This window comes from Lepisosteus platostomus, chromosome 22 (assembly GCF_059453375.1).
Source record: "Lepisosteus platostomus isolate fLepPlt1 chromosome 22, fLepPlt1.hap1, whole genome shotgun sequence".
Classification (NCBI taxonomy): domain Eukaryota; kingdom Metazoa; phylum Chordata; class Actinopteri; order Semionotiformes; family Lepisosteidae; genus Lepisosteus; species Lepisosteus platostomus.
Genome location: NC_142632.1, coordinates 15,849,010 through 15,874,843, shown reverse-complemented (window position 1 = coordinate 15,874,843; position 25,834 = coordinate 15,849,010). Strand labels below are relative to the sequence as shown.

The window sequence follows — 25,834 nt, the reverse complement described above, 5'->3', positions numbered from 1 at the left end:
TTGGAAACACCAGAGCCTAATTTATCATGATTCCTCATACCGCTGTCCTGGGGTAACACAGCAGTGACGTACTTTTCCTGCGCCGTTGCGACTACAGTCGACTACAGTTCCCAGAAACCTCTGTCTGCAGCTCGGACGGGTGTTTCCGATATGAGATCCGTGAGAAAACTGGAAACGAGTTTAGTACAGCTGTCGGAAGAGCTCGCAAAACGACGCGTGTGTTTATTCCTTGAAATCAGCCTTGTGTTGGAAGCTGTAGTTTCGCATTTCGTTTTATTAATGGTATATTTGTGTTGTTTTTTTTAGTTAAGGGGGAGACTTCCTATGATACTGCCTGTGTAAATTGTTTACATAGCTACAGCGCTACAGAGACAGGAGCTCAGAATGGATAGCATTGAAGTTGGGTATTGGGTGTTTAAATTGTTGTAGCAAGTTTAAATCTAGGTATACGTGCTGTAATAGTTTCTATTATTTTCCGCCTGTGGCGTGCTTGAGTCACTCGAGTGATGACAGCCGTTCAGGACGTGTAGGGTAACTTGCTGTTTCCATTTAAATTGAGTTTCGGTTCGGTTCGCTTGTGGACAGTACAGGCGACAGGGCAGAGGTGTCGTGAATAGCGCACTGGCTATTTTATCGCATGCATTCGACTGAAAGGGCAATACACGATTAACCCGGTGAACAGTTCTAAATGACGTTTTATCCTAAACGATTAACCAGGCTGTACGTTTGTTTTTTTTTAATCTGCCAGTGAGCTACGCGAAGGATGAGCAGTTTCGGACGCGTTGACGGTGTCGCAAGTTGGGTCTGGTCTCGGTGATCTGCGACTCCTGTTTCATGATTGCAGCGCGTAGTCCAGCTCAGCGACTCTTGCACGGCCGAGGAGGAGAAGTTGCCGTCTGTACCGCAGCCCGGCTCGGGTGGAGATGGCGGCGGCTTCCGCTCCGGGCGGTAGCGGGTCGGGACCCCCAGCCGACCGGGGCTCGGCGGCGCAGCTGCAGCCGACGGTGGCTGTCTGGGAGTGGGCGGACGACCTGGGGTACTGGCGCCCGTACAGTGGCCAAGTGAGCGGGTACATTGAGCGGTGCCTCCTGACCCAGCGGGGCGGGGGGCCGGCGAACACCAGCATCTCCCTGGGACAGGCTGACCCTGCCCTGGCGCCCTACATCATCGACATCCCCAGTCTGAAACAGTTTCGCCAAGACACGGGTAAGTGGCTGTGGTTCTTCATTTAGAAGCGTTGGTTAGTGCCCCTGCGCCTCTGGGTTGCGCCGGAATGTGACCAACCTTTCTCTTGGCAATTCGTGTAATTTGGAATTGACTGAGTCTCCTGGGATTCCCCGTCCTTTTTCTTCTCAACGTTACTGAGTAATCGTCAGTGACGTAATGACTCTGTCAATGTCTTTTAGCTCTGTAGACGTTCAGTGTGTTTTTTTTTAATTTCCAGTGTTTAATCTTACAAATCTAGCACTTCATCAGCAATGGTGCCCGTCTGTAGGTACAGCAGCGTCAGTGTATTCAAGGAAGCAGGATCCTTTACTAAGTTTTCAGCTCAGTTGAGAAAATAGTGCAGTTAGTTCGGCAGGCTATACAATATAGGCCTACTGAGTGGTGTTTGTCAGTTTTACCTTTTGCCCATCAAAGAGCCAACTGCAAGCTGAAAGACGGATGCAAATTAAAAAAATAATAAACCAGTCGTATTTCTCAGCTATAAAATCTATTTCAGCTGAGATTCCTGTGACATCAGTAACTTTCAGGATGGCAAGAGATCACCAGACTGCAGTCTCATCAGTGGGGAAGAGCTCAAGAGTGCATATTTCATTCACATCACTGGAGGAACACCAGCTGTTCAAACAGATCAGTTACTATGGTGTCCAAATCTGATGGCCCAATTTCTTTGTTTTTCTAAATGGTGAAGATTGCTTAAGGTGCTGACTTGTTCTCATCTTGTGCATGCACTGTATGTTTCTTGTTAATGCTTTCATGTTGTGTTAAGTGTATTGTGTGTTGTTATATTATGTCTTCTACCTACCCCCAGAGCATATTTCCTATCTGGGACAACAAAGGAAGTATGTAAGCAAATGTGTTAATTAGTTAAGATTCCTTAGCAAAAGAAAAAAAAGTCCCAGAATGGTTAGTTCACCACTGAATGGGTGGAGGTATGATGGAAATTGCAGTAAATGCACAGAGGACCTGAAACAAAGAGGCCTGCGTGTGCTGGCGAGGAGGCAGTGTGCAGCACTGGAGTGCGTCTTTGTTCTGAGGGCTTGTTACTGGCACACGAGTGGCTTGGAGCAGGGTGCTTGCTGCCACCTGCTTGGTGCAGACGGGAAGCTACAGAAAAACCGCAGGAAATCCAAACTACATTAACTTCAGCATCTGAACATAGCAGGAAGCCCAAAACAGTCTATTGGTGGGGATCAGCAGCCTTTCGCACACTAGAAAGAGACGATTCTGCAAGCACAGGCAGCTGGTATTGATGGAAGTGTAGATTTTGCAGCCCAGGAAAAGACTCCCTCTGACCCCAACATTTATGCCATCAAGTTTACTTTTTGCTGCAGCATTGGTCTTGGTAATTTCTGCTTTCCTTAGGTTGAAACAGGATTGCAACCAATGTCCTTTGATTTTTCTGATCAGTGCCATGATTGCAGAGGATTAGTGTTGTGGCTTGTTTTAGTCCTATTGAACACAGCACTTGTCCAAAAAGACCATCAGCTTATACCAATGGTCAGTCCTGCTTGATCTGACCATGTGGCTCTTTCTGAGTAGAAGCAGAAATTTGTGAGGCAGTTGACCTCTGATTAGATAATAAGAGTTTCAAAGATTGTGTGGGTGGGAAAAACTTTTGACTGGGACCGATAGGTGATGCACAATAGTGACAGTGCTCAGAGCAGATAATTGCATGGGTCTTAATGTAACACAACAGATAAGTTCCCTAAGCCTTTTAGATATAGAAAACCATTTCTGATATGCCTAAAAAAAGTGAAAAATGTTTTCAAAAACAGAAGATAGCATTTTTATCATCTTTTGAAAGGTCATTTTTTGGTTGGTTTCTTGTTCCTGAAATTTGAAATCATTAATATGAGGAAAGAAAAACAAACAGCATGCTTCATTTTTTAAATTCTCATTAGATTATTAAACATTTAATATCCATCCACTTTTTTTTCTTTTGCCTTATCCAATACAGCGTCTAGGGGTGTAGCAGAGCCTAACCTGGCAAACAAGGGTCACAAGGCAGGATACATCCTGGATGAGATGCCAGTCCACCGTAACGCACACATTCACACCAGGGACAGTTTTCCCAGAAGCCAGTTAACCTACCTCTGTGTCTTTGGACTGTGGGAGGAAACCCACACAAACACAGGCAGAACATACAGTACAAACTCCATGCTGAATTTACCCCAGGTCCAGAATTGAGCCCATGGGCCCCTAAACTGCAAGGCCGCACTGCACGCATTTATTAGCAGATCATTTAATAATGATAAATCAATGAAAATAAGGTTTGTGATGGCCTTATAGATGTACACTAAAGAATCAAGAAGGGCTGTCCACTTAACTGAAGGGTGAATGACTGTCTCACACCCTGCATGCAGGCGTAACGGGCAGAGATGGTACAGCTGGGGAGGTCAGCTGTCGTCATGGGGCACCTGGATTCCTCTGGGAAATGAGTGGGAATCTTGGTGCCCAGCCAGTGTGAACAATATAACCTTCAGAAGGGTGTTCATTATTGGGTTTGAGCCCAGGATCCCTGGTGTTAACAGGCAACGATCACGAGCATAACGTGCCACTCTGTCACCTGTTTTGAGTAAAGTAAAACGTCTTAGGCTATATGCCACTATTTCTGAATTAAGAAGAAAGGTGAGAAAGGTGTGTGTTGAGAGGACTGTCTGTTAGCTCACAATTCAGGTTTGCTGCTCTTGAAAGGGAATACTTTCTTCAGAAAGGTGTACTCCTCTTCAGTGCTAGGAATAGCATGGGGACAAGGCCAGAGATTCAACAACTAATAAAAGGTGTTTTTTTTATCAGGCTTGGTATGCTCTTCTTAAGTGCCAGTATTGCTCTTTGTGCTTTCAGTTGGGGATTATTTCCAAAAGGTCTAGTTAGCCTTAAGGATCTTTTCTGTTCTCTGTCCCAGGGAAGATGCGGTCAGTGCGGAGGAGCCTGTTCCCCCAGTGTGGAGCTCTGGGGAGCGGGGTGTCCTGGGAGTGGGCTAATGACGAGGGCGGCTGGACCCCCTACGAGATGCAAACAACCATCCTGCTGGAGCAGAGCTACCAGGCCCGACAGCCCTCCGCGGACCTGGGCCAGCAGGGCTACAGCTACGTCGTAAACCTTGCGGCACTCGTGCAGGTCAACAAGACCACCGGCTTCAGGCGCCAGATCCGCAGGAAGACCTCTGCGCCCTACCCGGCCGTGGGCTCTGTTATCCACTCGGGCCCGGCCTGCTCCTGCCTCCAGTGCATGGCTAACAGCGGCACCGGCCCGATGCCCAGCCGCACGCGCCACTCCTTCTCCGCAGCTCAGAGCAGCAAACCCAGTCTGCAGGTCTATGGCAGGGCTCCGGCTGCCAGCCCCACCCCTGCCTACTCCCCCTACCCCAAGCGGCCCCTCTCAGTGGGTAATATGTCCTGGGGTGGCCCCTGGCACCCAGTGCCCCCTGGGGGCCAACCCGCAAGAGCCTATCAGCCCAACGTCTCCAATGGCTTAAGGTAAGCATCCCACTTTGTTTTCTCTGCTAGCGCAACTGCTGTATAATATGAACATCAAAAGAAAAGCTCTGTAGGGGTTCCCTAGTGGGTCAGTCACTAAAGTTGCTGACTTGGATCTCATCCCAGTACTCTATGATCCAGACCTCGCTAGACTGAGCATGGGTCTGTCTGCTAAGCAGCTGGGTTCAGGACTCGCCAACCAATAGTTCTGGTGAGCTGGTATTCATTGAGTAGAGCTTGGTTCTAGCTAGCAGCAGGTTCTGTACCAGGTTAGATGCTTGCAGGTTTGCACTGACATCTGCGAGAGAAGCTGCACTACCTCCCCTATTGGGTATTGTAATGGTTCTGCACGTTGGTATGTAGTAGGAGCATGGCCACATGCCTCGTTCTTTCAGAATCACTACCACACCAGAGAGCCAAATGTTAAAAAGCATTTGGCCTTTCCAAAATATTTTAAAAAGCGTGCATTTTACACCAGGTACAAGAGTCTTTCAGTCACAAAGTCTGTACTTAGTTTTTCAATACTTAAAGTTGTCCAAATTGAAATAAACCTAAGCATCATCAGACCATATGATAAGGAGGAGAAGAGCAGGGTATTACCAGGGAGAGCTTTACAAAGACAAAAAAAGCTACTTCCTGTCAATGTCCATTTTGCAAAAAAACTTAATGCTTTCTCATTGTAACTATATATAGATGTGTAAATGTTTCAAAGCTTATTTGATTATTTTAAATATAATTTTTTAAAACGGCTATTGGACCAGTATCTTCATCATTCATAAAAAGTCCTACTGTACATACTGTATACATCAGAATTGGAATACAAGTGTATTGTCCCAATTGTTTGCATTATCTGCATCTCAAGAAGAGTTCATCTGTTATCTCTCAATGTATCTAGGCCATCGCGATCTGTCATCTGTCAAGCAGCGTGCTCTAACTGACCACTGCATGCCCACGCGTTTCCTGTTCTTTTGAGAGACAGCACACCGTGCACGCACAGCTGAATATACTGTTTGAGCTGCTTAGTACCTTTAGTTTTGGACATCAGAAATTTGAGAGACAAACTACACTAGCTTCCTTTCAAACCGGTTGTTTGTAGTGTTACTGGAAGTGTTCAGCCTGAAAACTGTGTGTTTTCCTGCACTTTAATCTCATGTTCTTTTGGAATAAATGTCTGATTTATAACTAAATGCTGAAGGGTTCCAAAGGCAATCCTTGTTTATCTCTTAAGTGATTGGTGCCCATTTGTCACAAATTATAAAGCAAAGCATAAACATTACACTGGCAAGTTTAATACCGAGTTTAACGATACATACGTGACTCATATCTGTATAGCTCGGTTACGCTGATACCCCATTTTTCACGGTAATGAATAAAAGGAAGATTTAAAAACACTAGTTACATCACCATTTGACCTTGCAGTGCCTGCATACAAATCTCCCTGCATCAAGGTTTTGTTTTAGGGTGGAAAAAACGGAAAGTCCCAGATTTGTAGTGTCCATATTGAGGTAAAATTATAAATCTTTTAGTAATGCAAATCCGGGATTCCCTGCTTTTTGTGTTCTGTTACATGTTATTTGTGTGGGTTGTCTGAAGCTGGCAGCACTCCAATGCCTACAGGCTGAAGTGTGCAGACGTTTTCCAAACAATTTCCCTAAAAGATAGTCGCAGAAAAACCCCTATCATGGGACAGAATGAAAATCAGTAAACCATTTGTTCATGCTGTGGGGGAAGAAAGTTTTTTTTTTTTTCGTGTGAGCAAATACAAAGATATGCACATTCCAATATTGATAGTGGGAGAGAAACCATATTGCTTGGAATATAAAGTGCTTTCAATGGTGATTTAAAGCTCAATGATTACAAGTGGAAGAAAGACTTGATTCCCTGTAAAACAATGGAAGTTTTGCCTGACTGTTGTGTCTGTGGCGCAGTGGTAATCTGCAGTACAGTCCTTGAGTGCAGCTCTCTAACCTTGTCTTCTTGCTGCCACTGCTGGCTGATAATTCCAGGAAATGAGGAGGACTGAGAAAAACAGGGACCGCGCCATTGTTTCAAGTGGAAGAGGAAGGGGTGATTTAGGGTCCCATTGTTCTCTTTTCTGTTTATACTGAACTCTGAACCAGGAACAGCCCATTTTCGCCTGGCCTACGGGGCGACAAATCAGTCAGCAGTTGGTCCAGCAGAGAGCAGGGTTGACAGCTCGGATCCCTGTGGCCAATATTAATCCGGGAGTCCCTGTCCCAGATTCCCAAGACCTGACACAGGTGTACACAAAAGGCATGAGAAAAAAAGTCTGTTTTTCCCAAGGGTGTTAATGATATGCTATGCAGAAACCTGTAAAATATTGTACAGTTCAATCTAAAATAGATCTTAATTTCAGAGTGATTAAATATTTATTCAAAAAAACATTGTAGCCTACGTACTAATGATAAAAATAAAGGTGACTAATCTAAGGCGTACTAAGAAACTCATCCTAATTCTATTGTTCAGATTGAAACAAAAAGCAAAGTGACGTAAAACACAGTGAAGATTTTTTTTAGTTATAAATGCATCCTTGTTATTTCTCAAGCTCAGGCTGGCATTGCTCACAGTCTCCTGCAGTGCTAAGCACAGCAGTTTTGTGTGTTTCCCCGTGCTTGAAGAATAAGTTGTGCTGATGTGGCTTTATTTTGATTTTGAGCTCATCGACGGCAATATCACCTGTAGTACAATTTTCGCTTTTGTTAACCTGAAATCAGAATAGTGGGCTGAAAGCCACAGGAAAATCTCTGTGTTTGTACCGGATCACTTTGCAGGAGTAGTGTCTTGATTGGCCACAGCTTTCTTTATCTACCTCTGTTCAGAGTGCCACTATATCAAAACTGTAAAGAAACCTCTTTTCTAAGTGCAGCAACCACATAAAATGTTAAGCCCCATTGGTGAGAAACAAGAATGCTTGAGTACTTTCTCTTTATTCTCTTCATTTATTTCAACATGATTGTTTGCTTATACTTTTTGTTTATGCTTGTTTATGGCCTTCGTGGAAATTAAGCAGGACACTTCATTTGGCCGCTTGCAGTAGGCACTGGTTTTGAGCCAGTAAGTATGCTGAAATGACCAGCCTCAACACAAGCTTAATATTCTGGCTAACTGCCAAGAAAGTGAAATGTTTGTGTGCTAATAAGCTGTTAAGAAAATGATTATTATGCCCCAAAGTGCCCCTTCTTTTTGATTACCTTACAGATAACTCCATAATGAAGTAAATTGTGCATTGCATAGTCCAGTTCTAAGATCATGTGGTCTTCATCATAAATCATGCTGAAGCCATGATCACAATATTCTTTTGTGCTTTACTGTATCCAGCCTAGTCTAATCTGATCGGTATTCTTCCAATATCAAGTGTTTCATTGCTATATCACAAAATGGCCTCTTCCTTGCCTTAACAAAAGGGAGACCTCTTCCCCCTTACACTTGTGTTTTTCTAAAAGAGCCCTTGTTTTTCAGCAGTATTCCTTCTGTTCCCGTGCAGCTGAATGGACCCAGTGGCATCAACTCAGCCTTGGCAGGTAAATTCATCACTTCCATTCTAGCAATCGCGAAGCGGATTAGAAGTCGAATCATTCACGCTAACGGCAACAACGTCTGCGATGCTCTTGATGCCCAGTCACAGTGGGTTGTTCTGCAGAGTGTGCCATATAGTAGTCATTTTGGCAAGGGCAGATATGTCCTCGGCTAAGTATATGATGGAGAAACATATCAAAATTGATACGCACAAATACACAGCAAAGCATGCTATTGCAGCATTGGTGAAAAACAATTTCAGTGCCAGTCTGTCTGAAGCTGGAGGAAACTGTCTGGTTTTGCACTTCATTCTCTCAGCAAAGCTGTCAATAAGCATTTGGCCCACCTATTTCTTTAGGACTGTCTGTCTCACACTTGTTCCTGCTACATTTTCTTCTGTCTAGTTGCAAGTTTCTGAAGAAATTTGTTTTCTCTTCCAACCTTGCCATCCTCCCAAGATGGCCTTTACCAGAACAATTGACAAATAAAACGTTGTTACAGCTTGCATGTAGTGAAGAAAAAAAGAAAATGCCATGCTTAATAGTGCGTAGGGTCATTCCAGCGTGTATGCACTGCAGTACACAGCCTGCAAGCATCTGGCACTTTGTAGGGGGGGATGCAGCTTCATTTTTCCATGGAAGAAGTCAGTTGTCTCATGGCAGGCTGAAGGCTGAAGGTGGTGGAAAGCCCTGTCTCAGGTGTTGTTCCACAATATCCCAGAAATGCTCAAATTGTTTTTAGACATTGTGACTGAAAAGAGAAATCACACTCCTTACGCCATGGGATGACCACATGTGCTTTATGGACGGGGACATTGTCATTCAGTAGCTCACTTTTATCGCTTAGTAACATGACACAACATGACATGACAACGTAACATGATAGCTATTAATATCGATCTTATCTTAGGAGAGAATGAGTGCACCCAAATTCTGTCAGGAAAAAGCACTCACCAGCATTAGAGAACCACCAGAGCCCTTCCCAGTTGGAAACACATGTACTCATCTGTTTGTGGAGAACATGGGGAGAGATGATTCCTACCCATATCGTATTTCTCCACTGCTCAGTAGTCCATTGCCTGAGTCCATTCCACCACTGGACTCGCAAACATGCTTTTCCAAGTATGATGAGCACCCCAATCCGACTATGATGTCCTGCCCTGTGAAGTTTTTTGCTGTCCTTTTTAATGACGCTGGCTGCCTCAGTTTAAAATGTGCAGTTAATTGACCTGCAGTCGTCCTGTGCCATCAATGTGATATCTGTGCAGTGGGCGCTTCTGCCAAATGTTATTTGTGAATGATGTCTTGCCCTCCGAGTTCCATGCTGACATCACTTTAATCACCGGTGGTGGCGAAACTTCAGCAGGTGGAGCAGTCGTGATCACTGAAATTTCAACCACATGCTCTTCACCAATCTCCCCTATTTCACTAAGGTCTGTTCTTTCTAGCCTGTAAGTAACAAAATGGGCAGCAAGGCCTGTCTAGCATTTTTATATGCAACCTGAAGTATGTTGGGATGTCTGCTTAATTATCGTATACTCCACAGGTGTGTGGAAGCCATTGCTTCCATATACTGGGCGACTCATTTATCCAGGTATTTCCATTTTTTTTCCCCACTACTGTATCTATATGTTTCGCACTGTAATGTAAGCTTAGAACACCATCTGTGAATGCAGTAACAGGAAGGTTCTGTAACTGAAGATAAATGCTTTGTCACAGTTCTGACCTCCCCAGAGATCGCCAGTGTCTGTGGACCCAGAGCCATGTCCTTTGTTGATTCCACTGGGATTCTGGATCATCTCTATGATCTGCCTTTCTTCTCTATCCTTTTCCAATTGAATTTTCTTTCAAAGAATATTAAATCATATAAAGAATTGTAAAGACCTTAGTAGGAAGTTGTCGAAGTGTTCTTCATAACATCCCTGCAAGTTCATATTTCATTTTAATTAAGATGGATATGATTAAGAGTATGACTTTGCAGTTCTTTTAAAGGCCTGTTTATGAGATTTTAAATTTATTTGAGTATAAGATGCTGAACAAAGTGGTTCTCCATTAAATAGACTCGCTTTAGTCATGACAGTACTTTAGAAATCGAGGACTCAAAAGTCTGTTTTTCTGTTGTGTAATGGTTTTGGTTTTAGAGATATCAAGGATCGTGGAGAACATACTAGGAGAGACTTGGAATATCTTCAGACAAATATTTTTCTTGAGTAATTTCTAAAGTAAGAGTGGAACTTTAGGGAAACTTTAGTTTCTCACCAGAGCTCTGTAGTCATGAGCTGTTACAATAGCATGTGTTAATATAGCTTTAACATTAAATTAACACATTTTCTGATTTAATCTGTTAACACCTTTCTGAAAATAATGTTTTGGTATAAGACAAAATGAGGAGAAAAGAGGTGATAAGCAGTTTATTTTTAACACAAACATATCTTATCAAAAGACTGTACGCCTCTGTAGTGACTGATTTATTCATGAGTATACAATGAGTTATAATTAGATAAGGTGTTTTTTCATTAAAGCATTCAAGTAATATTTTTAACCATTTGACCGAACTCGGGATTACTTGAGTTATTAAGTTGTAATGGCAATTTCCTGAGGGGCATTTCCTGCATTTCTAAAAGTAGCTCATATCTCTGCTTTTCCGGAGAATAAAGGTAAGAAGTTACAATAAAAGCTTCAGAGATTTCCAAGGAAGTCATTCTGTTGAGGACTTTACAGCAGCTGCTTTGGTGAGGTGGTGTAAAAATCATGGAGCCCCAAATGGCATTCGTGTTTATCTGATTTTTCATTTCTATTTTTAGTTGAATAGTTGTTTAAACCATTATTTACCTTGCTGTGATGTTGCATTTTGTTGGCCTTAAACTGGTGTTTAAATTCAAAATTAGTAATTACGCCATTGTAATAAGTCAGACAGAGGCATAGTGGAGAGTGTGTGCAGTTTTTTTTTAATAAGCTATAAATGTTGAGTCTTCGGGATCGCAAATTCCATGTTTCTTTGCTTGCAGATTTATTTCTATAAACCTCTTAACTGTCTGTCATCTTAAGTAACACTAGAATGTTTTCTTTTATTGTGAATTACGTTGTAACTTAGTAATCAGCACATGCAATGTAGATAGTATTAGAGAGTTTCTTTACTTTTCCAGCAGTATGGAGTGGCCAGTATCAGTCAACAACCCCTGTCTTTATAGTAGCTCAGTCTTGGCAGATAGCTTGATGGGACGTGAGCTCTTTTGTTTCCAGGGTCTCTGGGGGTGTAGGGTGAAAAGTTGTTTTAAGCTTTCTGGTGCTTTCGGCAGATAACTGAGGACAGGAAGGAAGGAACAGGCTGACGGTCAGATTCCAGTCTGATACTCTGTAATTGGGCGTTTGACCAATTTGATCATCTTCTATTTTTCGGAGTCTGTCACATATCTTGATCTATTATTTCACATCCTGTTGTCTATATCTTCTTCTCTTTCATCGGATTGTTTTTGGAGCCTTTTTTATAATGTACCTCTGGTGGAGCTAAGCAAACTGGAAAGAAACATTTGGACTTGGTTTATTTTGAGCAGAGGTGTGGTAGTGAGATAGGTGGAGTGTATTTGTTTAACAATGATACATTAGTACCTGCCTTCTAGCACATCCTCAGGAATTGCTGAGAGAATCTTGTCAAAATTAAACATTAAATGGGCTGAAAGCCAGCTAATTGGTGCTCCAAATGAATTTAGCAAGCAAAAGATGTGATGTCCTCTTGTTTCCCGAGATGTCAGGAGTGCGATTGCAAAAATCAGTCATCAGGTTGTTTGCTGTATCAACAAAGGTGTTTGAATTTGTACAGGTGAATTTTATGATGACCGTCTTTTAGGAATAGCTTATGCTTTGGACAACTGTGAGAACAGATAAAACAGAGCAGGTCATATACACATTAGTACGAAGGAAGGTAAGGATTGTACATGCCCTGGCATTAGCATCTCCCTCATCTGTTCTTATTTTGCATAACTTAATACTTTGGCAAAGGTCCCTTGTTATGCCTTCATCTATGTATAAAATACTGTATGATTAGTCTTTGTAACTCCTGGAAGATTGTACATGCATGTTTGAGGCACCTGAGGGGGATTTCTTTGGGTTTGTTTTCATTTACTCTTCTCACGGTTTTTAAGTTGTTCACAACCTTTGGAAGCATTTTGGTGCACGTGTAATGAGTGTGTGTCTGGGAGTTGAACCACAAGGTGGGAAGAGGGAGATCATATTTGTGCCTGTACAGCCATTACACTGATCTGCATTTCTCAGGCAATCTCTGTAGCTGTAAATCACAGTGACTCTTAATAAGATGGTCTTACCACATGAAGACTTTGTTTTTTAGTGAGAAATATTCTAAATACTTTAGCTTGTAAAGGGAGCTCCTGTATCATACATTTCGTGTTTAACTATAGCTGCATCAAGTGTAGTCTGTCTATTGTGGCCCTGCGAATCTATTAACAGAAGTAGTTGCTTCCTAATCACGTTTTAACATTAAGAAAGTTTACAGGAGAGAGAAGGCTATTGTATCCAGTTTTCTGCCCTAGGATGTTTGTTTTTCATTTTTTTTCTTATAAAGTTATAACAGTAGTTTCCATTCTTCACTGATGTGAGAATTGATAAAATGGTGACTGGGGTTAATCAAGCAGCAGTGCAGAACTGTTTTAGCTCCTCCAAAGGTGAGGTAGAATCAGTCAACCGGGGCTCTCAACTGGCTGACCCCTGTGGCTTCCCAGGTGCTTACAGGCACATGGTGCCGTCAGTGCGAGACACTCCCCTCTCAGTAAAGGGTTGTGTTGCCTTTGTGTTACAGATGAATGGGTCCAAAGTGGGCAGGACTCTGCCTACACTTCCTGTTTCTCCCCGTGCGCTGTCTGAACTGAGAACTGAAAAACACAAAATATGTTGTTCCAAATAAATAATTGGCCGTTCTAAATTACTAACCCACTCGTTATTCCTAGTAATTTTCCAGGAATGTCTGGTCCATGAATGATCTATGTACACGCGTGCTAAAGATTTGAAAAGGCCAAAGGTGAAGCACTCCCAGTCTCCCAGTCTGTTACTCCTAAGCTTCACAGGTTGTATAGCCAAGACATCCTAGACACGCAGGGAAATAGAGTATCTAATGTACTGCAACAGGGATGAGATTCACCTCACTCCCCCCAACACCCCCCTGCTCAGTTGTAACACATCCCGTTTTATTCATTTGTTTTTCCTCTTCCCTTCCTCTCCATTCCACCTCTCATCCTGCATGGCTCCCCCCCGGCACTGCCCGCTCCAGGCATGGCGTCCATTTTGATGTCGGCAGCTGGACTCCGCGTTCGCCTCACGAGCGCACCGCCACCCCAGCACCCCTCCTCTGGCAAGGCCAGCAAATCTCACAGCGCCTTTAGGAAGGCAAAGAGTCAGCCCGAGACAGGTAGCTACTCCACTCTGCGCTCCGGTCCAGCCCTCTGGGCTTTCTGTCGCTCTGCTGCTGTGGGAACCTGGGCACTGGCACATGATCACTCCACAGCAGCCCGAGCTCCTTCCTGTAGGCCCTGTTCTGTTGAGGCTGCTCCTTAGCTTATTCCTCCTAGAGCTGAATGTCAGCGTTGGTGCCTTTTCTGATTCTGCTGCAGTTTTGCTGCATGGAATGCCAATCTTGTGACTCTGTGAGAGGCAGACTCTTTAGCTATTTTTAAATGTAGACTTAACATCTATGGTTGTCTTACAGTTTGTCTTGTGTTTTCTTGTTTTTGTTTTTTGTTTTTTTTTTATTGGATTTTTACCATTGTGTACAGTGTCCTTGGGGTTGGAATGGCTCTATATAAAAAAAAATATAATTTATTTTTGCTCATTTCCAGCTCTGCAGTATTAATAAACCAGGGTGCAAAAGATACTTCAGAGTCTGCACGTCTTACTGTCACTGTACCTTAGGGTGTTGTCTAATCCTGCGCTCTGACCCCAAGCTTCTCTCCCTGTCTGTGTGTCTGTGTCTCCATGGAGAAAAGCTGGGGTATGCGGAAAGACGAATTCCTAATGCAAGAAATTGTATAGGGCTAATAAAGAAGCATTAAGCATTAGCATTAATCCCAAAGTCTTCACACTGAACGCCAATACTTTATTCCCAGCAGTCCTGAATTTTGAATATGAAACATTGCATCTTATGCTCATCAGGGATAGGTTTTATTGAATTTAGTGTTTGGTAACAAATATATTGCCTCCCATCTCCTACAGTGGTTTGACACTGAGTAAGACAGAGATGCAGAGTTTTTTCTTTGAGCTTTCTACATTTGGCATTTAGTTCTGAAATATTAAGAAGTTTTAAACAAAGGTAACTGGTATGTTTTGGATGTTGGAAGTAACCCAATTTGAGATGGTGTCAACTATTTTATGAATGAGCCAAAGTGTCTTGAAGTTGAACCCGAACAAAATATATTAGCCATGATCTGTACTTATCCTACATTTCTTCTTTGTTCACTGTGATAAAATGCTTCACAAATTACAGTATGCAAAAGGGGGAAATTTTACAAAGTCCTACACCATTATTCAAGTATGAATGATTGAGGATCACCATTTTTCAGTCTCTTAGTAAGTTTTAGTTTTTTAATGTTTTAAAAACAACTTCTGCCTAACCTTATTTGGCAACATCTATTGTATTTGCAACCCTACATTTAGGTGCGTTTAAATGAAACATGACGCACAATTCACTTTAGAAGAAATGCTGATAGTAACTGTAGCTTCTGAAAAATCATCAAGATTCACCTACAGTACCCCATCCTGCTCTTTTTAATTGCTAGCTTCCTTGTTCACTAGGGTATCTCACAGACAGCACAGTTTCCCCCTCCAAATGCAGAAGACAATAATCCAGTCCTGAGAATATCCAGTGTTGCCCTTGTCTGATGTCTACCCAGTTTTTTTACCTTCTCTTAATGTAAGAGCAATCTTGTGTTGCATGCCCCTGTACAAAGCTTTTGACCTTTGCTTTTATTTAGTTGCCTACTTATGTTAGTTGCAGCATGTTCAGGCAATACAGGTTAACTGCGACCAAGTTTTTTTCCTTTATTATCCTACTTGTCCTGGTTCTGTCTAGCTGTACCAGTTATTCTAACTCTGCTTTTTATTTTTCAAATATGTGGTGGTTTCACCATGTAGGTATACTAGGTATTCAAGTGTATATTAGAACCGCTGTAGATTGCATGAGCTACGTTTAGTTAGAAATAAGTTTCTACTTGTCTAGTATATTCTCTCTGATTTTACATCCTTTTCTAAAAGGGGATTTCCTTTTATGGAGCACCTGTTAAGAGGATTTAAGCAGTTTGCAAACCCTTACATGAGAATGTTTTAAAATCTTTACATACAGTCATTTAGCAATAAGCATTTGAATAATTGGCCATTAAAAGCACAAGATAATGTTGTCAAGTTTATTCGGTACTTAGAAAATATCCATGGAATTTAAGATGACATAGTGCCAATTGTTTTAATTTGTCATGGATAATTTCATGGTTTCTTTCTGAAGGTATGGAACATTTGTACACTCTGATGGAGAGTGACAAGGGGAGTAAGGAAGATTTTGGTTAAAGGCTGAGCTTCAGTGTGTAGCAGAATTATTATATGTGGGTCATTTTGTGATGGTCCTACCCTTCTTTAAATTCATCTTGACTATGATTGGATGTTATCAGTTGTATATGGCTTCTCTTTTGTAACGTGGCATGTTGTTTTTGATGAATAGGTAGAAACAGGACAGCTATAGTAAGAAACACCTTACTCCCACCACTAGTATTTAGTTCACTCTTTTTTGATAATCCTTTTTAGAAGCTTACTCACTGCTAATGTTTTTCAGTCTAATCATGTTGGTTACTGTGAATTTACAACACTTTGCCCTGGTTCCTCGCTGTTTGGATGCTTTATTTATCTCTTTGCCTTGCTGTGCTTTTGTCTTAATTGTACAGTGCTTGATTACACTTAACTGTGCTTTACTATGGTATTCCACAGTAAACAATTGTAGTGCAGGTGTTGCTAGAATAAGCAGAAGTAACATGAAATAAGATGTGGAAACAATTCAAACAATTTAGAGAAGTTCCCTGTGCTGCAAATGAGCTTGTTTTACTCTCGTTAATGGAAAACAGACTGCTTAACAGCTGTCTCTAAAGAATGATTTATTTTTTTAAATAATGCTGAAGTCTTAATTATACCTCGTTACTCTTCCTCCTGCCCTGTGTCTCAATGTCTTTTCCTGCACTGAAGTAAGTCAGGTCACCTATTTCAGGCATTAAGCAACGTATATCAAACAATAAAGCTAACATCGGCGAGTTTATTTTAAATTGTTGAGCATCTTCCCTGCTACTCCGTTTTTTGCTATTACTATTAAAAAAACTTTACTATTAAAAAAACAAACTCCATTTATTTTTTTTATTTCACTGTAGGCATGCATTTATTATAAAATGCAGATATAAAGTATGGATTTTATTTTATGCAGTTTTATTAAACTGCCTGTGAGTTTGCATGCAGATCTCTTTGTGTTATTTCAGTTGGTGTAGGCTGAACTGTGATTGTCTGTTGTGCATTTTCATAAAATATTTACTGCCTAGCTATTTGTACATTCATTTTTCTCAAGGTTAAAAAGAAATGGTGAGGTGGCATGGTGTGACACAAATCTTTCAAATTGTCAGTTTAGGAGCCCTTCCAGGCCAACAGTGCACAAAACAGAACCTAAAGGGATGCCAGTTAATTACCACATACCAAATTTGCCTACACAAGCCAAGTTGTTAGATCCTTTCAGCCATCGGATGTGTTTAAATTATATTCAAGTTTTATGCGGTCTTTTCACAGCTCCGGAGCAGAAACCAGAGGATGTCATCCAGAAATATATGGAGAAAGTTGATGTGCCCCCAGAAGAGGTGAGATTGCAGAGGGTCTAATTTAACATTTACAGCTAAAAAAAAAAGCTTAGCCATATCCAGCACAGCATAGTTATTCAGAGCCTTCTTGTTCAGTTTAAAAAAGTGCGTCATTTTGTAATTTTATTTGGTTTGGAGGGTTGACTGTAGACTGTGCTCTCAGGGATATTCGGAAATTTCAATAATTCTTGTATCCTTCTCCCGATCTTTGTTTTTCAGTGATTTTATACCTGACTTGCTTCGAAAACTTAATTGTCGTTATGGTTAAGTCTTTGTCAGGTTCCTTGGTCTGTTAGTAAATTTGAAACAGGAAATCATAAAAACCACTCTTATTGCATAGGGAGACTAGACAGCTGTTTGTGTGGCTCATTAAGTTACTTTTGTGGGCCAGAATTTAATTTGAGTACTTATGCTATCATGCCTTTAACATTTTTCAATCATAATTTTGTATTTAATTTTTTTGTATTTTAATTTGAAGGTGTGGAGTGTGTATAAGAAAGTAAACATTAACTTCTTCAAAGTATTATGGGCACACAGTGAAAATCTGTATACTTTTCCAAGGCCCTGTATGTAAATCATAGGCTCAAACCCTCACCACGTCTGAAGCTTGCATTCTTGTCATACTCTAATCTAAGTGATTGTAGCATCCTAGCCTCCAGTGTAGCTTGGTAGTTTTTCTGCATTACTGATTCCATTTAAAATTTGGTGTGAGACAGACTAATTTCCATAAATCTCAGCTGCTGTAAAAATAGAACATTTGTCTGTAAAGCTCCTATTTTGGGAGCACCTTACCCTCCCCCCACGCTACAGAGTCTCAAGTCTTTTTAAGTTTTCCACCTAAAATAGGAGCATATGTGTGAAGACACAGCAGTCTCGCACTCCGTCAGCTGTCTATCCAGTCTCTCAGTGACGATACACCATCTGGTTCAGTTACAGAGAAGGAGGCGTTTTCTGTGGCCTCAGTGAGGGCAGATCTTACTTCACCTTAGGCCTGGGCCATCACTGACTTCGGAGATTGTGACCCCATATTTCCTTCGCAAGCAGTGAAGAGTTGTGCTCAGCAGAGCATTGCGCTCAGTCTGCATTTCCTCTTGCTCATCACACATACTGTAGACTGCATCTGTAGTGATACTTTTTTGTGTCCTTGCCAAACTAGGCTTTTTGGCATTTGTACTCATAGCAGCCTGAGTTGGTTTGCCTTATTGTAGTGGGTAGGTTTTTTTTTACAAAATTAGGTGGAAATGTTCTGGTTGAGCTTAGTTTTTCTTGGTTCAATATTGGTAAAGCTCTGTTGATTGGGTTCACCCACACGGTCGTTTCAAAGTCTCATAGTCCCCTCCAAGAAAAATTTCTCATAGTGGCCTTTTTCCACCTACTATTGTTTACCTGCCTGTGTTTCCATCTGTGTAGCCTGTGAACTTACTGACTTGGGTGGATGGTTAGAGTTCAGTGTCAATGTTGAGCACAAGACTTTATAACCAGCCTGTAGTTGGAGAGGTAGAGGTTGGGATGCATTTGTACATGCTTTGTGAGATAATCACTTTTAAAGTTGTTTAAAAAACCCAAAGAAACTGCTTTTAAGTATGTCCGTGAAAAGGTGTAAAGGCTTTATGAGGGTTTCGAAAACAGGGAATCATGAAAATCTACTGTTAATACTGTAGGTGTCATGAATGTGAAAACTCATATGAAAGAGGACACTTAAAGGACATTTTATGATGCTTTTCTTGGCACATTTGTCTTCATGTACCTGCCCTTAATATTCGTTTGTTATTGTTTTAATGATCTAATAAGCAGGCTGTGTACATTGGTTGCAGTTTATTAAGCAGGTTGTTTTTAAAGCAGGTATTTCCTGCAGTACAATCTCTGTTGTGCGGATGGCCGCAGTTGGTGGCCATCGCACTGGGGGAACAGCTGTCACAGCACCGTGCCGTGGGACCAGTCTTTCTGCACAACTTCCTTGTTCTCCAGCCCTTTCCTCTGGGGTTTCTCAAGCCCGTCCCTTCTCGGTTTCAGGACTGTCTCATCTGTATGGAGCGGCTGAGCTGTGCTTCGGGCTACGACGGGGTGTCGGAGAGCCCATCGGTGTCACCCGGCGCCGTGGGCAAGTTCACCAAGTGTGGGCACTTCCTGCACCTGCTCTGCATGCTTGCTATGTATAACACTGGAACCAAGGTGCGCTACTGAAATGCTGCTGTTAAATAAGAATATGCCTCTGATCGGACAGTTTGGTCAAAGCTTGCTGCCCGCTTCTCCGTTTGATGCATTTTGTTTCCAGCTGTGGTCCAGCCTGTTTGGCGATGTCCCCATGATAATTTGTTTAAGCTGTTTTTTGCCAGAAATAGCTAAATAGCTTGGTATACTTGAAGCTGAGATAATGAGGAAATAGTGTTTGAAATGTAATTAATATCGTGTACTGCTCTTTTAACCTTATTAAAACACGGGTATTGTTGAAGCAGTGATCTAATACTAAACCGTAATAAGTGGGTGCATTAATATACCTTAGCTGTCTTTGGTCTTGATCAGTAATTGGGAACTAAATATAAAAAAGATAATGTATTGAACTTTAATGGAATTGTACTGGAGATCTTTTCACATTCCACATTCGTTTTGCTTCATTACTGGCTTTTGGAGACAAAGAAGCTGGATTAATGTTGTGATATTTTGTTAATGGGCATCAGGATGGCAGCCTGCAGTGCCCATCGTGCAAGACAATCTATGGAGAGAAGACAGGGACGCAACCAAAGGGCAAGATGGAAATCTACCGGATCCCCCAATCGCTCCCAGGCCACCCTGATTGTGGTACCATACAGATCATCTACAACATCCCACCAGGAATACAGGTAAGCAGGGCGGTTCTGGAGAGCCAGGTGGAAATACATCTTGCATGTGTAGAAAAGTAAAGTTGCTTTTCTTTTTAATGTGAGTAAGCATAGACTTATAAATAAAAGACCTCCTGATCTTAAATTTAAGGAAAAAACTTCATTGGAAGCACTTCTAAGCAACACCTCTGGTATTTGCTGCTGGGGTGCAGTAATTATTTCAAGGTTTCATTATAAATATGGAATGAATCAGAGATGAGAAATTACATTTCTTTCAGTGGTAGGATTAACACAGCTATTGATAGGGTAGCACTCCACAGACAGGTCAGAGTTAACCAAGAATCTCCCAGGCAGCTCTTCTATGTCTTGGCAGGGCTGATGCACCTTAGGGGTGCATTACCCCGTTGGTAAGAAATTCAGTCTGGACCTCTGAGCTGTATGACTCACCTGCACTCCAAGTGGAGCTGTCCAGCTCCCGAGTGACTCTCTTATTCCCTTGCTGTGCAGGCTATTCCTTTGTCACTGTTTGTTTAAAGGATTGTCCTTCCACTTCTCTGCTCTAGGGGCCGGAGCACCCCAACCCAGGCAAGCCGTACTCCTGCAGAGGGTTTCCTCGCCTGTGCTTCCTCCCCGACAGCGACAAGGGCAGAAAGGTGAGGTCTCGGGGGTCTCGGGGGTCTGCCTGGGGGTGCAGCGCTGCCCGTCCAGTCGCCTCCCTTCAAATCATCGGACAGCTGTGTCAGGAGGGCATGCTGACAAAATTAAAAAAGGTCATTGATCACGAGTTTGGACTGTATCTAAACTTCAGGCAAATTTTCCTCGCTTCTCAAGGCACTAAGTGCCTTATCAAGCCCGCTGTTGGAACAAAGTTTTTAATGGCATATTTTTAAATTAGGAGCCACAAAAGACTTAATTTATAGGCAGGAAAGTTCTGAAATTAGATTATTCCAAACTTACTCCCTTTCGTACAGTATGTACCAACAAATCAAAACTCTGCATGCATGGGTTTTGTGTGATGAACTGGATCCCACGATTGCCACCTTTTTTTACCCGTTTCTTACCAGAGGTGCTAATTGCTGTGAAGGTTCACAGCCTTTCTTCAGTGTAGAGTGTGAAATCGCCCAGCTCAGCATTGTTCTTATCCCTGCTCTTCTTCCTGTGTAAGAGCTCATCACCCCAGCTGTGACTCACCCAAACATGCAGTTTTTCTTCCTGTTGTTTCTGCCTTCTGGGTTTATATTGTAATGTGGAATCCTTTTCAGATCTAAATTGCATTCTTCAACTTTGTCCTGGTCTCTTTCTTTTTTCTTTAAGAAATCCAAGCTTCCATTTGAATACCAGTATACTAAGCAACTGATTTGCTCCTCAGTTAATCTGAAGAGATTTGCAGGAGCTGCTATAATTTTCTGTCCTTGGCTTTTAACCAATTCTGATTCCCGTTAACGATAGTCGGAGTCCATCACTGACTCCAGCTTTTCTCTAGGTTTGTCGTTGCTGTTTCTCTGTTGGCATCACAGCCATTGTCTCTCCATACCCCCAGCAGGGGAGACGGCCCTCCTCTGTAAAGCTCCTCTGTGCCCACAGGTCCTGGAGCTGCTGAAAGTGGCATGGACTCGTCGGCTCATTTTCACAGTGGGCACCTCCAACACCACTGGGGAGCCGGACACTGTAGTGTGGAACGAGATCCACCACAAGACGGAGATGATGTCCAATGTTTCGGGCCATGGCTACCCTGACCCCAACTACCTGGACAATGTCCTGGCTGAGCTGGCAGCCCAGGGCGTCACCGAGGCCTGTCTGAAGCAACCGTGATCCACTGGGCGGACAGAGGTCATGGGGTTGATGGCTGTGAACTGATAGGAAAGGACACGCGTGGACAGGGAATACCGCCACTGCTGACCTATCCTGCTATTTGCAACCACGTCTTTTGTCTCCAAATCAGGACTTTCTTTAAGAAATGAGCCAGTGAGAAAGAAGTTTAGATTACTGATGAAACCTGTTGTTCACAACTGTTCAACTAATAAATGTAAAAATGTTCGTGGAACACATCTTCAGTAGGTAAAATATAAATGCATATATGGGTTGCCTTACAATGTTATTAGGTTTTATAGATATGTACATTATAGTGTGTGTTCCATGTTTTTATACAGCTGTCACGTGTTGAACTTCTAGAATGGCTCTCCTCCTACCTATGCATTTTAACCAAATGTTTCCCCCCCCCCCGGATTCCTTAAACTATTTTATTTTCATTAGAGAAAAGGGGGCTTTTTATGCTATCCTCAGAATGTTTCCGTCACTTGAGATGCTGCTTCACGGAAAGTTGGGCTTGACTAGGGTCTTTTCCTCTATTGCTCAGAGGTTCATAGTTCTCTCAGTCAAAGAGCACTTTGTCTTCAGCTACTGTGTCTTGGGCTGATTCAATTTGCTCTGGCTCTTATAAATGTTTTGCCTTTTCCCTTGTTCAGTCTTGTTTGTGCTGCAAACCCAACTGAGCAAATTAATCCCAGCGGCAGTGCGTTCTGTATGACCTTGTAAAGTAGACAATGTGTATAAGTGATTGGCAGAGTGGAGCGCTGATTTTGGATGTGGATTGGTGAATTGTCAGTCACTACTGATAGATATAAAAAAACCAAGTGCCGATACACTGAATTCAGACAGGGTGTTGAATAGTCACAGACACATAGAGGTACAGATACATAAATGTTGTGAACTACTGCAGAAGATGATGTATAATGAAAAAGCTTTTTTGGAATATAAGATAATAAAGATGAAAAGAATATAAAATGGATCTCCACTGTTGCTTGTGTTTGTAGTAGGGCACCATATGTCTGTAGGTCTCTGGTAGTGACTTGTGTGGAGTTAATGAGATTTTACTTGGTGGTGCCAATTTCATTTTTCTCCTTGTACCATGATTGTAAAACTGGAATGACCAGACCTAGTGCTGAATGGCCAAGTCAGAGTTGACTTCAGTTGATCAGAAAGCGCAAGAGTCATGAAAAAGGCAGTGAATGACCACTCATCTTGATACCTGGCCAATGTTCCCTTCCCTGGTATCATTGGAAAAAATAAGTAAGCTGCACTTCCTCATTTAGAGCTCTCTACTCGTCTGAGCCATGGTGTTGGGGGATATGGTGTGGGTTTGGAGTTCTACTGCTGATGTGATCAATTACTGGACAGCATTTCTTGCGTGGTTGGCTGACTTTATTTTAGGAGTCTTAAATTATTGTGCATCTGAATCCCAGACAATGTAAACCGGTCTCTTCATATGTAAGAGAATATGGGCAAAATGCATCTTTAAAATCTGACAATAAACACAAGACAATTTGGAAGATTGTAGCAGGGGGATGTGTGTCCAGCTGCACTCATTTCTACTACTTCTTTTTTCACAAGTTGTTTAGCCGGGGGGAGCTTGGTGCAAGCATGGTTCTGCATCAGTTACATCACTGTCTTGCCTGAAAACCGGAAGATTGTGGCCACAACCAACAAGTCATAGATAGATAGATACTTTATTGATCCTGTGAGGGAAATTGCAGTGCAACAGCAGCTTAACACACACAACACAGCCACAGTGTAACGAATTATATAATAATAGTACAATACATACAATACAATACAAGAGTTACTCACAGTCCAGACACACAAGAACAAACTAGAACAGAACAGTACACAGAAAATCGTATCACACGTATGAATATAAATATAGATGTATATATAGAGAGTTCATCATCATTCCAAAGAGTCCATTCTTCAGCTTGTGGGTGAAAAAGGACTGGTTCTCACCTGTAGCTGAAGGACTTCCAGATATCAGTGCAGACTTTACCGATAAGACATAATGTGGAAAAAGGGCTCAGGAGTAAATGTGAATTGCTTGCCACAGTGCCTGGGGGACATCCCTTTCTCCAAAAGATCATCTTCTAGAAAGGGAATTGTAACCAACGTTGTTATGTTTCAGTGATCAGCATGGATTTGAATCCTACATGATCTAACTGGCCTTACTGTACCCAGATAAGTGTAGCACTTAATTATTGTGGCACTAAGCTTGCTACACGTATGGCAGCATTGTTTTAATCTTTTACAAGCTGACAGTGTCAATTTTCTTTAATTGCACACACTTTTCAATTTCAATATTCCCTTTGAAGTGGTGTTGCAGAATTCCCAGTGTCCTCTAGGTGGTACCCCATCATCAGACTACACTGAGGCACTTGCTCACATTCCTCATCTGCCTGTCAGTGTGGAGAACATAGTCAAACATTAATCTTGAATGTTAATTAACCCTGGAAAGGATCCTATGCGTGAAATTCAGAGCAGAAACAATAAATGCTGAACTAATCATATGGGTAATTAAATTATGGAGCATAATGGATCGTAATTTCATGTTTTCCCATGGTTAGCAGCCTTTTAAGTCATTCCCAATTTTAACTCTTGTCATTCAGTGATATGCATGTTAAATAAGGCTGAATAAAGAGCCATACAGGTGGAAGTAAAATACTAAAAGGCCTTGAACACAAATCTACATTGTTGGGGGCTTACTGCCCTTTTAAGTAACATGTTGAAACTGTGAACTTCAGATCTGAGCTTTCCACAAACACCATTGCAATACTGTGAGCAAACAAATACTGAGACAAGATCAAGGAGAGTGATTTCTTACTTGGCCTGTGCAATGCTTGAGCTGACCGCCTTTGCACAAAAAGAAATATAATCTGTTGCTTCTGCTCTAGCTAGCACTCCATCTACTCGACAGAGACAAATTGTCTCTGAAACGGCCTCTGAGGGCTGAATAAACTGCAGCGCCCTCGTCATGCTTTACAAATAGACACAGAGCCTTGTTCAATGTTGAACTGCACAAAATCAGGCAAGAGAATCACGCTGAAAGCTTCATGTTGAGGCTTGTTAATCTCCAGGAACCATCTCAAAATCATATAACGCCTTCTCTTACTACCTTGAGATTGGTTCCAAATACAGTATCTCATTACTGTCTGCAGTAGAAGCATTAACATATTGTAGCTAGTTCAATTCTTGCAGTAAAGTGTTTCTAGTACTAAGTATTACTTGTCTCTTTGTGCTGTCAAAAACCTCTACAATAGGGTGAAAAGCCTGCCTGGTAGATCTGAGTGCATGTTCTGCATCAGGTTGCCAGGATGACTATTACAAGAGCAAAGTAAAGGACATTTATGTCTTTTGTGTGTGGTGTCTGTTTATGCCCTTTGTCTGCGTGTTTAGATTGTTCTTCCCCTGAGCTCCATGCTTGTGGTTACACGCCTCTGGTTGAAGATCTATGCCACCAGGTAAGATAAGGTTTGCCTGTTTGTGCAAGAGCCCCACCTTTTAGTGAATGTTCCAGTTGTGATCATATGAACACTGTACCTGTTTTTCTACATGCTGTCTAGCTGGATAATTGTGGCCAAGATTCAGGTTTCTGATCTCTGATTTTCCTAAGCTTTTTTATGAATTTTCTTTTAATTTTTGAACAGCCATATAATGTGAAGAACCTAGAATTGTGTTGATATTCTAACACAGATAACACCCTTCAGACTCTTGGTAAAGTGTGAAAGGCAAAAATAAAAGCAGATTCCTAACACTCAACAGAACACTGTAGCCTCACAATCTCCAAAGTGATGAAGATTCCCACCCTGAAAGAGAAAGCATTCACACTTTTGAGCTGGAAATACAATTTATTGACAAATTATTGACAAGTTTTTTTTTCTGAAGTGGGCTGTGATTGTACAATGGACATCGATAACAGAGCACTTGTCCTTAACTCTCCTTAACTGATGTACAAATGGGTGGTACCTTAAAATTAATAGAAAAAAATGTGCAAAAGAAAGAAGTTAGTGCTTCAATTCCATGGCACCCAGTAACACAACACTTCTCAGCTGATTCCTCGCTGACAT

The 25,834-nt window shown here is 41.9% G+C and overlaps 1 protein-coding gene across 7 annotated transcripts; it reads left to right on the top strand.

The window, feature by feature from the left end:
* Positions 1-122: 122 nt before the first annotated feature.
* On the top strand, positions 123-22,731 carry dtx2 (deltex 2, E3 ubiquitin ligase). Of its 7 annotated transcripts, none has more exons than XM_088616373.1 (11): positions 123-282; positions 845-1,206; positions 4,133-4,706; positions 8,187-8,248; positions 9,789-9,836; positions 13,524-13,661; positions 17,057-17,124; positions 19,138-19,296; positions 19,803-19,964; positions 20,507-20,596; positions 21,528-22,731. In XM_088616373.1, the coding sequence occupies exons 2-11, from the start codon at positions 924-926 to the stop codon at positions 21,753-21,755; spliced, it is 1,812 nt and encodes a 603-aa protein (XP_088472499.1). In that variant the 5' UTR covers positions 123-282; positions 845-923; the 3' UTR covers positions 21,756-22,731. The 7 variants fall into 7 exon arrangements, with proteins under 7 accessions (XP_088472499.1, XP_088472500.1, XP_088472498.1 ...); XM_088616374.1 differs by having other exon boundaries at positions 749-1,206; positions 8,190-8,248; XM_088616372.1 differs by having other exon boundaries at positions 749-1,206.
* Positions 22,732-25,834: the final 3,103 nt, after the last annotated feature.